At 34.9% G+C, this 13539-nt stretch overlaps 1 protein-coding gene across 1 annotated transcript; it reads right to left on the bottom strand.

The window, feature by feature from the left end:
• Positions 1-302: 302 nt before the first annotated feature.
• Positions 303-13434, bottom strand: LOC306872565 (general transcription factor 3C polypeptide 3-like). Its single transcript, XM_079421172.1, has 18 exons — positions 13263-13434; positions 13008-13104; positions 11521-11792; positions 10836-10959; positions 10504-10695; positions 8704-8869; positions 8269-8416; positions 7250-7382; positions 6919-7019; positions 6167-6338; positions 5881-6083; positions 5696-5797; positions 3579-3714; positions 3093-3318; positions 2131-2321; positions 1828-1952; positions 694-846; positions 303-503 (listed from the first exon to the last, which is right to left on the bottom strand). Exons 1-18 carry the CDS (start codon positions 13347-13349, stop codon positions 381-383), a joined length of 2751 nt encoding a protein of 916 aa, XP_079277298.1. The 5' UTR covers positions 13350-13434; the 3' UTR covers positions 303-380.
• Between the last annotated feature and the right edge of the window lie 105 nt (positions 13435-13539).

Consider the following 13539-nt stretch of genomic DNA (forward strand, 5'->3'; position numbering starts at 1 on the left):
GGCTGAATTACTTACAGAAAGTATGAACAAAGTCTGTTTAGAGCTGAATTAATTTCCACATTAGGGATTTCCATATCTTAACTTTCCTATATCCGTTACTTAAATGCACATAAACACTCAAACTCTGGCTATAAGATTATAATAAAATACAACACCGTGTAATGAACTGCAAATGTGCTTTGGGTCTCCATGAATATTTGACTAAGCTGACATTTGTACTGTACTTTAAATTCTTTCATTTTTTGTTAACTTATTAAAATTTAAAACTCATTCTTCATCAAAACTAACACATAAATCAAACTTGGTACAAAGATATAAGAAATTAATTTATTGAAAAAAAAAAATTACATTTATAAAAGCAACTATAAACCTTAGTCTGTTCAGACAGTACAGTAAGTATAGATGACATGGCGGGCCATTTCCTTATTACCACTGGACTGGTATATTAGGGATAGGTTGTAGGCGATCTCTCTTCTCAAGTCCACTTGATCATCATCAATCCCCTTCAAATGACAAGAGAAATCATTTAGATTTCACAAAGCATTTAAAACAGCCTATTAATATGTGGATAAACACACACACAGTACAGAGCTTTTGAATGTGTCTCTCTCTGTTGAGAGAATTTGTGAGGTCTCTGTGATGATTTATGGATGCATGTTGGATCATACAGATATTAAACTGAAAGCATCTTACCTCCAGTTTGAGTGGGGGGAAGGTGAGGGCTTTCTCATAGTAGTGAATGGCTAAATGACTGAGTCCAAGCTGGTGTAAAGCCCGACCGATATTATACAGAGACTCTTGACAATGACCTCTGAGATCCACATAGCGCCACAGGAATGAGAAACCCTGACAAACAACCAAAATATGTGGTATATGTGCATACCCACAAATCCATTCATCTATCTAAACAGGGACCTCTGGTTAAAATTACTGTTTTTATTAATTACTTATTTACTATTACTACTAGTCATGAATTGAAATAACTCCAAACGTCAAGGAAATAAAAACATACTAAATTTTGCATAGCTAAAATGAAGCATACTTTAACCATACAATTAAGAGTTTTTGCATCGTGCCATTATTTTTTATGACAATTAAGCATCTTTGCCCCATGAATTCTAATTACTGCAACATGTCTGGGCAGTAAAATACACATAAAAAAATAATTGAATAAATAAATACATTTTAATAACTTAACCTAAAATAAATCTGTAATACAATGCTTTTAAAATGTTAATTTAGCAAAAAATGAAAGTGTAGAATGTCTTAAAAAATACTAATAAATGCTAATGACATGATATATATATATATATGATATGATACATAGAATTTTATCAGGTCCCACTTTATATTAAGTGGCCTTAACTACTATGTACTTACATTTAAATTAATAATTTGATACAATGTACTTATTGTGTACATACATGTTTTTACATTGTACTTATATTTTTAAAAGTACCTATATGTAATTACATCTGTCATTCATTTCTGTAATTGCATTTATAATTACACTGTTGACCCATCCCTTACCCCTTAACCCACCCTTAAACCTACCCATACCACCAAATCTGTCCCTAACCTTACCCGTATCCAACCTCAAAGCAGCAAAAGTGTTTTACAATACAATATGACCACAATAAGTACATTGTACTTATTTTTGATGCAAGTACATTAGTAGTTAACGCCACCTAATATAAAGTCTGACCTTTTATCTTTCTAATACAAAAACATTTTTTCATTTATAGAATTTTATAGCATGTTCTAATAGAGCTAACTTACTTTGCTTCTAAAAGTAACTAGTTTAGAAAAACGCACATCATACTGTACCTGCACAATGAGTGGATGCCTTTTCATGACAAACTTCTGACAGGCCATATGGAAGAACGTGAGACCAACAACCATACTATGAAGAGGATGATCAGGCTGGTTTCTGAACGCTTGCATGTACTGACCTAACCAGTGAAAAGATAATAATAATAATAATACTAAACAATTTTTAATAGTACAGTTTCCACCTGTTATGTCATATGCTCAAACACAAATCAATTATACAGCTACCTATGACACAGTCATGTGCGAAACCTAATAATAAACACCGGAATTGTGGGATAGCAGATGTCTAAGCCATACCAAGTGCATGTTTGAAAGTCCCAGAAACCAGCGAGGTGTGTCCATTGAGAAGGTAGAGCGCATGGTTATCGGGATGTTTGAGCATGAGACGCAGACAGAAACGATGATGTCTGGCATCCTGAGAGTGCAGGGTAACCTGATTAAACACGTTCCACAGCTGAGTCCGTTCCACATTGTCCATTAACATCAACCTGCAACAGATATATATATATAAAGTACTTAAAGACAAGTTCTCTATTGAGAAAGAAGCCCAAATGGTCACTTAAAGCCACTTCTCAATCAAATAAATAGCACTTTGTAATCAAATAAAGAAACCTTTAGCCTCAAACTTGATTTTCAACCCAATATTCCTCAAGGAGAACCATTTCTCAGATATTAGACTTGAGGTTATCTTGAGATTTATATAAATATATGTTGCCCCTTGTGTGAGTTTATGCAGTATTCGGCTAATTTGATCATGGTTTTATGCATTAAACTCAATCCCGCATTTCCACCAAAACTGTATTTATTTTGGTGGTAAATGTGGGATTATTTTAAACAGTATGTATTTTGTTTTTAAAAACTGATTAAATTTATATACATGAAATAAAAAGAATGAATGAGAAGAAAAAAAACGCAAAATCACAAATACACATTCAATCAATTAAATCAATAAATATGTAAATAAATAAATAAACAATCATTTAAATAAAAAATTTAATTAGTGGAAAATGCAGGATTTTGTGTTTTAAACATGATAAGACTATGGTCAAATTAGCCAAATACTGTATAAACAAGCACATAATTTTTTTATAAGTTTTTAAAAACACAGAATAAAAATATCATCTTTAAATTTTTGCAGGATTCTGTGTTTTAAGCATGGTAAACATAAAATTAGCCAAAATACTGCATAAACAAACCAGGTTTTGATTTCTTGGCTGATTTTATTTAGGATGCTGAATATATAGACAGATTTAGCCGACCTTATATAGTTGTAAGCTTTGCGGAAGTTGTGGTCGAGGAAGGCGGCGGACAGGCCGAGGTATTCCAGCTCTTTGCGCTTCACACGGTCGTCGTAGAAGGAATAGTACTCTAAAGTGGAGTCCACTAATAACTCGGCCTCAGCGAAGCGCTTCACCTCACACAGAACGGTCAAACAGCGCTGTAACAGCTTCCACCAGTCGTCTCGAGAGAGGACACTCGTCTTACCTTAGAGAGAAAGACACTGAGATACTTAGCTGAAAAGGTAGGATGTTTCAGAGAATTAGCAAGTAATTGCATTTAGATTTAAGTTTAAAATATTTGTTGACTTTAAAGAACCAACAACTCTGTTTTAGTCCCTCTAAAGCTGGTTTAATTTCAATTGACTGCTGCTGGATTGTAGTATGTAAATATTATTGATCATAGAATTCATTATGTGAATGGCACAATGAATGAGTGTTACTGTAGTTAAATCTGATGTGCTTTACCCGTCACATCCAGATACGCTGCATCCTGGTCAACAATCTCGGTCAGGTTGTTGCGTGACACTTTTATAAGCTTCAGATGTTTGACTCCAGAGGATGTGTCAGAGACGACACACACCTGAGCCCTCACCATCGCCACCTTCACAAAACAGAAAACACAACCACATCACAAACTTTAGATGAAGAGAATTAATTTCGTGAAAAATGTCAAGTCTCCTAAACCTGGTAGTCAGAGAGCAGGAATGAACTACTAGCTCTTTAAGAGTGGTTGACTACAAATATTAGCTGGGTAATCGATTACACACTGATAAAGACTGATTCAATTGTATACAGGCCGATTCATCAGATATAGTTCGATATAAAATGATTATTCAGGTATAGACAAAATACAATAGCAGACTATTAACAACAGATTTAATGTGCGATAGTCTTTCATTTTTTTGTATTTTTGGAGCCTAGGTGTGCCAACTTTTTTTCAGTTTTTCATATACAAAATATGAGAAATACGGTATGCCTATATTAAACTGAATCTGACAATATACAGTGCCCTCCAAAAGTATTGGAAGAGTAAAGACAAAATTGCTCTGTTGGCTGTGGAGTCGAGACATTTACAAATATGATTAAAAGATGAATAAGAGACAAAACTACAAAATGTTTCATTTTATTATTAGCCGTTTCAACACATAGATGTTTTACCAGCTAAGAAGTTCAGCACTTTTAGAGTTCATCCCTCTATCTGATGAGAGCATAAGTATTGGAGCAGTTGCCTCACAGGTCTTTCTAAGTGATCAGCTGTGTCCTGTTGCATTAATTCTTCAGATATTAAAAGCAGGGAATGTGTCGTATCAGTTATATCCATTACTTCTGTATTCTGAATCTTGCATTCGATGATGACACACACAAACCAGGATGAAGACGAGGGAGCTGACTTTGAGAGAAAAGCAAGCAATTTGGATGCTAAAAGAAAAGAGGAAGTCAATTAGAGCTATACCAAAAACAAAGGGCATGGAGAAATCAAGAGTTTGGAAACCACCAGCAACCAACAACTACCTGATCGGCTGAGAAAACAACATGATGACAGACAAATCATAAAAGCTGTGAAAATGAACCATAAAAGACATGTCTGTAAAATCACCAACAACTTCCAGAAAGCTGGGGTGATGCTCTGACAATCTACTGTCCTCAGGAGACTTTGACACAGAATTACAGATGCTACACAGCAAGATGCAAACCTCTGACCAGCACCAAAAATAGAAAGGCAAGATTAGAGTTTGCAAAAAAGCACAAAGGTGAGCCAGAAGAGTTTTGGAACTGTGTTTATGGACCGATGAGACAAAGATGAACCTTTATCTAAGTGATGGGAAAGCAAAAATGTGGAGAAAAAAAGAAACTGCAAATGATCCCAAGCATACAGCCTCATCTGTAAAGCATGGTGGAGGTGGTGTCATGGCATGGGCGTGCATGGCTGTCTCTGGAACAGACCCTCTCAACTTTACTGATGACTTAATGTATGATGACCGTAGCAGAATGAATTTGGAAGGGTACAATCCATCTTGCCTACCAATATTCAAGAAAATGCCACCAGATTCATTGGGAAGTGCCTCATATTGCATCAGGACAATGACCCAAAACACCCTGCCAGTTCAGTCAAGGAATTTATAGATTCCTTTTTTTTTTAGATTGCCCAAGTCAATCTCCAGATTTAAATCCAATTGAACATGAATTTCACCAGCTGAAGAGGAGAGTAAAGGCAGAAACTCCCCAAAACAAGCAACAATTGGAATTGGCTTCATTAAAGGCTGAGAAAGTATTTCAAAGGATGAGACCAAGAGTCTGGTGATGTCTATGGGTCACAGACTCACTGCTGTGATTGTGTGCAAGGGATCGGCAACTAAATAATAGCTTTTAATCTTTTATATCTGCCTTATGTTCAACTGTCCCAATACTTATGCTCACATCAATGAGTGGGATGAACTCTAAAAGTGCTGTTTATGTTGCGATTTATGTACATCTTTGTTGTTATGGAATTTTATTTTGTATATATCATATTATACTTGCTACAAGTCACAAACTGCTCTCTTTATATCATCATCAGACATTAAGCACAGTCAGATTCTGACCTTCAGGAGCATGGACAGCATGGTCAATACAGTATCAATGTAATCATCAGTGCGTCCTTGAGAATGCAGAAGAGTCGAGCGATGCAGCAACAGCTTCAGTTCCTGAAAAACATCACACACATAATCATACACAAGCTCAACCCTGTATCTACACCTGCAAACACAACACTAAATCATGCACACACCTGCTGGGCTGCAGAAGAGTCCTGTGCAAGGGTTTCAGCATCATACATGGGCTCCAGGGCCTTGAGGGCCATGTTGGGACGTCCCAACTGCTGCTGGAGGGTGGAGAGGGCCAGACGCGCATCTAGATGGAGTGGAGCCATTTCAACAACCTTACTGTAGCTCTTTGCTGCAACCTCCAAATGACCAAGCGCCTTTAGACACTCTGCAAACAAGCAAATCAAGATGACATTTTAAGTCATTTAACTATTATAATAACAATTTATTTAGTGCAATAAAGCATGTAACCTGCATGTCGGAGCCAAACGACCGCTAGGTTGTATCTCTCTGAGCAGACGAGGGCGGAGAGCAGAGGCAGGGCAGAGTTATACTCGCCCTCTTCCATAAAAGCCTCGGCCACATCCAAATACAAATCGCCCAGCTCCTCCGGGCTCTGCTCCATCAGTGACGTCAGCATGGGCTAAAGACAAAATGTCACAGGCGAGAAAATCAAATATGGATGAGACATCGGTCGTCACATTTATTCTATCATTTGGAAGAGGCAATTTGTTCATTTTAAGTGTTAAAATGTTAAAAAGTTTCGGTTACACTTTATTTTAAGGTGTCCTTGTTACAGTGTAATTATATACATTTAAGTACTGAGTAATAATAATTAACTACATGTACTTACTATATGGTTAGGGTTAGGATTAGGGTTTGGCTTAGGGTTACTTGCATGTAATTATTATAATAGTAAGCACATGTAATATGTGTAACAAGGACACCTTAAAGGTAAAGTGTTACCAATGTTTCCTTCTGAATGTTAAAACAGCATTAAGCAGTTATTTGTGAGTATACACAACTTAAACTAAACACAAATACGATGCTTAAAATAGTGTTGGTTTGCAAATGGTATGTTTTCACAAGTGTTTCAGTAGAAAACATGTATTTAAACAAGGTGAGAAAGATTTTTTAAATACAAAACTGTTTAGAAATCAACAATATTGTTCAGAAATCAGTTGTACAAATGAGAGCTTGTGCATGTGTGTAAATGTACTTACATCCAGAGGTTTGATGACGTTCTGGTGGATGAGACACACCATCATCTTCACTCTGATGTCGATTGGAACATCATCAGGAATCACCACCTCTAAAATTTTACCTATGCATTTAAAAACATGTCATCAATGTGATCATAATGCTTTTCTCTGATTAATGTTATTATCAGCCTAGTCCTGCCAAACTAACATCTACACTACAAAGGCTGCATAATATAAAGCACACAATGAATAGAAAAAACATACTATTATTATTATTAAACATTTATTTGTTTTCATTATCATCATCTGTGGTAATACACATTATGACAGAACATTTATATTTTTGTTTTACCTTTTTCCTCTTCAGAGTCTTTTTTCTGCTCCTCTCCTTCTGTATCTTGTGCAGGCGTCTGGTCAGCCGTCTCAGTCTGCGTCTCTGTCTCCTTCTCTCTTTTCAAAACAATGCCACAAAACTTCACCAGCGCCTACAGATGCACACATTTTAGCATTTACATTAAAAAGAGTACAACAGAGGGGAAAAAGGTGAGCCACTTAGAACGATCTTGCATCAATTGTGAATGACGACATGAGATGCTACAGCAAAAAACAAACAAACAAACAAGGTATTTCTTTATTCAGAACCTCTTGAGCAGTTCCCAACTTTATTAAGCAAAATGTAATAATGAATTATTATTTTTTTTATTACATTACTTTTTTGTTAATTTTATTGCAGAATAAATCATTTTAATTGTTTTAATCATTTTAATCAGAATTGATATTTTATTTTTTACATTATAAACAATGATATTATTACAACTAACACATAAAATTACTACTATTAATAAAAATCCATGCATTAAAATTATATAAATTGTAAAATATAAATCATAACTAACAATAACAGAATATTATTTTTATGCAAGTGTGCATTGACATAAAATTTTATTTATTTCATATTTCTTTATTCATTACTATTTCTACTATTAATATTTCTTTATTCATTATATTTAATTACTACAGTAGTTCCCAACTTTAAAAAAATATGAGTCGTTTAAAGACTCATTTTAATATATAATATTGGATTTAAAATATATATATTACTTTTTTGTAAACATTTTAGCAATTTTATTGTGAAAAAAACAATTATTTCTAGTAGTTCTATAAAGGATATAAATAATCTTCTTACTCTGAGTTCTGCATGTTTTCATTACGTGTCTTTTTTCAGCTGTCCTCAATTACAAAGCCAATTTAACTTTAGCTTTAGCTAACTGACAGTTACATAATGGCATCATGTCTTATCTATACCCTGTTCTGCTCTCTATATTTCCAGTATTTGCCACTGAAAAGCCTGCCAGTCTTTTCTGACCTCACCTCCAGAGCTTTATCATGTTGGTGATTGGCTATGAAGAGTTCAGCAGCCATGTTGACACACTCATGTGAGACCAGTTCAGGATGTCTCTCCAGAGCTTCCTCCATGACTCCTATAGCAGACAGCAACTCATTGCTCTCATAGTAACTCCTGAAATAAACACATGCACAGTTCTGCGGTTACAAATTATACAAGCAGAGATATGTACTTTATGGCTTTCAGAACATGTCATGGCATTAATGGCACAACCATGAGCTCATTAACAAGTCAACATATAAACAACAATATAGATAATAGCAGAGGCCACTTACATGTGAAGCCTTAAAGGTACAGTAGCAAAAATAGTTGATTTTTAAGGGTAAGCGAAAGGGTGGAATATCATGAAACTAAATTATGGTGCAAAAAACCTTGACTAAGAAAAGATGGGAGCATCTTACTTAGCCATGTCTCGTGAGAGCTGCATGAACTGTTCTCCATCGGAGGGTGGCAGCAGGCTGAGGATGCGGCGATACCCGTCCATGGCCTGCTTGTGCTCTCCGACCTGCTCATAAAGGCTCGAGCGCTCCCACAGGTACTGAACATTACTGGGGTCGTATTTAATCGCTGGGAACAAAACAGTAGCAGTCATGTCCTTTAAACACATTTGTGCTAGACACATTTCACAAAGGCATCTCAGTACTTTAACATCTGCTGAATTAGAGTCATGTGATGGCCCGTTAGTCAACAGCGATACACTACATCTCACTGTATATTTTTACACCCAAACCAATTATTTTAAGAAACCATTTCTAAGTGATGTGAAGAAGAGAGAGATTAGACAGACAGACATATATTAATATTCTACAGTTTAATTATTAATAATGTTTATATAAATACACATACTACCATTCAAAAGTGTGGGGTCAGTAAGACACTTATTTTTATTTTTATAAATTACTACACTTTTATTCAGTAAGGTGACGGTAAATTGAGCAATAAAGACAGTAAAGACATGCATTTGCATTATTTGAAAAATAAATAAATATTTAACATAAATGCTGTTTTTTTTTTAAAAATATATATATATTTGATTTCCATAATTATTATAATTTATATGCCACAATAAATCAATACAAAGTAATAAATAGCTATATTCATCTATAAAGTAAATTTTTTTTTTTTTTTTAAGAATCTAATGCTTTTATTTAGCAAGGAACTTTCAAATAATTTATGTTCTTTTGAAAATGTATCACGGTTTCCAAAAACACGAGCAGCACAGCTGTTTTCAACAATAAGAAGAAATGTTTCTAGAGCAAATGATCATATTAGACTGATTTCTGAAGGATCATGTGACACTGAAAACTAGAGTAATGACGCTGAAAATTCAGGTTTGATCACAGGAATAAAGAATAAATTACATTTACTCTAATAATGCAATTACTGTAATAATTGTTCACAATATTACATTTTACTGAATTTGTAAGCAAATAAATGCAGCCTTGGTGAGCAGAAGAGATTCAACACCTTTGAATGGTAGTGTAGTTATTAGGCCCTCAACTAAAGATTTTTCTGGTCGACTAGTAGTCATTCATTTGAAGCATTAGTTGACTAATCACACGTTTATTAATAAACCATTTAAATCATAATAATGAGCCTTTAATTGCCTACGTAGCCTAATAAGGGCTCGCACGAAGCTTGCACACCAGCAGAAGTAATGATTATGAATGTGTCATGGAAAACAGTAATGAGGCTTCATAAACATTTTAATAACTTATTGATAAATTAGTGCTTCTGCCTTCTCGGTTCAAGAGATGAAGTTGATGACACTGACTCGTCATCTCCCCAGTAGTGGATGCACCTGTATGCATTTTTCATCTGAATTACATAATCTAAGAATATTTGTATTCCATTTGAATTGGTTCAATTGAAAGTAGACATTTCACTCTCTATAGATAAATTTTTTTATGTCTGTAAGGCACGGAGTTTCACACACATTCCTCTACATTTTGGCCATGTAAAGTTGCTGCTACTTACATATTTGAGGTTCATAAATGATAGGTGAGCGTTTGGATGTCCTGCTTGATGTAGCCTACTACCTATATTACCACAAAGACCAGCTGTTAACGATCTATCCGCGTCACGGATTGCATGACTTCGCCAATGTGGATTGACCAACATATTGGTCAACTAAGCCTCGTCTGGTCGACTAACGGTTAGTCGACTATTAAGGGGCAGCCCTAGTAGATATGTATACAGACCTTTAGTGTAGCAGATGATGGCTTGCTTGACGTTGTCCTGCTCCAGGGACATGTCTGCCAGTTTGACCCACTCCTCACAGTCACTGGGGTTCAGATGAGCAGCGATCAGTCCGAACTGAAGCGCTTTCTCCATGTCCCCCTGATCCTCATGGATCATAGCCAGCGTGGAGAACGGCTCGTATGCCACAGGAGCTGAGAGAGATGAGGGTTTATTCTATGACACTGATTAATGTGCAGAAATCACTACAATTAAAACACTGTGTCTCTTTTTGTTCGAGTGACCCAGGTCAACTTTTGTTATTGCACCAAATAACTAAAACAACAAAACTCACCTTGGCGAATGATCTCCATGCACATCAGGATGGCATCCTCCTTGTCTCCTCTAGCGTAGCGGATGTTAGCCTCTCCCATGAGTCCTCTGAGAGCCCGCGGTAACTTACTGCGGTGACGTCTCTCCTAAAAAAAATAAACAATCTAGTGTGCTTAGAAATAAAGTGAACATTTGAGCAATGCTTCAAAATTATCATGATCAATAACAGAGGTTATTGAGACCTGTAGGTACTTCCTAGATTACTAGAGTATTTCCTGACTTTATTTAGCAAAATATAATGAATAAATTAATTTAACTAATTTTAATATATAATATTAGATTACTTTTTTGTCAAATATTTTATTATTTTTATTACAAGAAAATACACATTTAAACTATTTAACTCAATTCAGCATTTTTTAAATATATTTCAAATAACAATAAAACTTATTTACAAAAACAAAAGGATTAATCAGATAAAAATAAATGAATTAATCTTATAAAATCATAACTAATCATTACAGAATACTAATTATATGCATCAAGTGTATATAAATGTAGCAAAAAACATACATAAAAAATAAATGACTAATTTTTGTATATGTTACTAGATCAAAATGTATAATTAGATCATCCGTTTTTTTTATATTTTTTTTATTTTATTGTTATTGATTATTATTGCTGACCTAGCAGGGCAATCTACCAACCTTCATCATCTTCTTATTCTCACGGTTCAGCTCCATTTCTAAGGCAAACACATCTCCGGGTGTGACTTCATTGTCGTCATTGTCCTCTTCTTCTTCTTCATCATCATCCTCATCACCGTCGTCGTCGTCGTCTTCATCCTCCTCTCCAATGTCTTTCCACTCCATCTTTCCATCTTCATTATCTTCATCCTCCTCCACACACTCCTCCATTCCCTCTCCGATCATGGAGGCAAAAGCTTTCTGAACAGATGGACTGACTCCTTCTGTCGTCTCTGTCAGAGATCACACAAAATACTTGTGATGTGATGTTGTGTGACGCCGAATATTGATTCCCACCTGCCTCATTCAAATGCTCTTGATGTGTTCGCCATACAAGAAAGAATATGAAACTAAAATCTGATCTATCAGCTGTCAGTCGACCAATAAATCCTGGGATCAAAAAACACAGTATTGTGTTTGAGGTTCATAAGATTTTTTTTTTTTTGTAAATTAATATTTTTATTCTATAAGAATGCATTAAATTGATCAAAAGTGAGGGTAAAGACATTTATAATGTTACAACAAAAAAAAAATTCTCCTGCTTATCAAAAAATCCTGAAAAATGTATCACAGCTTCCACAAAAATATTTGTTTTAACAGTTTTATTAATATGAAAAGTTTCTTGAGCAGCAAATCAGCATATTGTGTGACATTGAAGTAATGATGCTGAAAATTCAGCTTTGCATCACAGGAAAAATTACACTTGAAAACACATTAAATTAGTAAACAGTTATTTAAAATTGTAATAATATTTCAGAATATTACTGTTTACCCCAAACTTTTAAATGGCAGTGTAATTTATAAAATGTCCAATTTAACACTGATTTAACATGCACGATATTCTGAGAATGATGTTTAGGTTGTTATAGTTATATAAGTTAGAGTTATATTTTGTTCTCTATGAATTCTACCATACGTTTAAGCGTCAAAGAGCCACATAAATCTCTTATTCCTCTGCACACCGGTTCACAACTGTGTTATTAAAGATAAACATATGATAATCTATATCATATTTATTCAGTTTGAAAATAAGGCTAAGTATCTATTGCAATCGGCAGCATGCATATTATTTTGAAATTTATAAATTAGATTTTTGGTTGCAAAATGATCTCATATTTCATTAATTAAATGAATGTCTAATTTTGAGGTTATATTAATGTGTTTTGTTTAGTTCATATTGATCCGATTGCATAAACTGCTTAGTCTAGACTTACGAGTTAGTCATCTATTATTATTACTTCTTCAGAACTGGTCATACCTTTAAGTCAGTCACAAAAAAAGTTAGATTAGTCTAATTTGAATCCAATAAGTAAGCTGATCACTAGTTCTTAAGTCTCAACATAGGGGTTCTGTAGTTAACTGGTCCATTGTAAAACTGTGAGGTTATAAAAATACCTCATTATTAATTTCTATCCCTTTCACCTATAGTATGCATGTGATATATCCACCTGTTTGGGGGTTCCATGTTTCTGTAGCACTTGGTTTTGAAGTGGACTGATCAGCAGCTTCATCATCATCATCATCTTCATCATCATCATCTCCCTTCTGCTCCAGAAACACAACATGAGTCACATACTGCTCCATAGTACCTCAACAACACCATGGAGCATGTCCAAATCACATAACTGCTTAGTGGACACGCAGTATATATGCACTGTACATACATTCATATAGATGCTAGAATAAAAGCGGAATATTATCACCTTATCCTTTGCTTTTCTTTCCTCTCTCCGCCTTTCAAACTCCTCGAAAGTTATCTTTCCTTCTAAATAATCATCCAATTCGGACATTGTAGAAAATAACTAAGTTCATTGCTTCATGTCACATATAGAGTGTAAACATTACTCTGGGGCACTGCACGCTTCCTGCAGTTCTGCCTTTCAGCCAATCAGAGAGCTCATATTCTTCTTCGACGGTAAACGAAACACAACCACATCGCCATCAAGTGTCAAAGGAAAATAACGCAATCCAATTTTATTT

This window comes from Barbus barbus (genome assembly GCF_936440315.1).
Source record: "Barbus barbus genome assembly, chromosome: 7".
Lineage (NCBI taxonomy): Eukaryota > Metazoa > Chordata > Actinopteri > Cypriniformes > Cyprinidae > Barbus > Barbus barbus.

What these genes read in the sequence shown, in the direction of transcription:
- LOC306872565 (XM_079421172.1), bottom strand. Translation starts at nt 13,349, where the DNA reads ATGTCCGAATTGGATGATTATTTAGAAGGAAAGATAACTTTCGAGGAG. An exon ending in CATGGAGATCATTCGCCAAG is followed by an intron (nt 10,696 to 10,835) that starts GTGAGTTTTGTT and finishes CATCTCTCTCAG; the next exon opens with CTCCTGTGGCATACGAGCCG. An exon ending in TGCTGTCCATGCTCCTGAAG is followed by an intron (nt 3,715 to 5,695) that starts GTCAGAATCTGA and finishes TGTTTTGTGAAG; the next exon opens with GTGGCGATGGTGAGGGCTCA.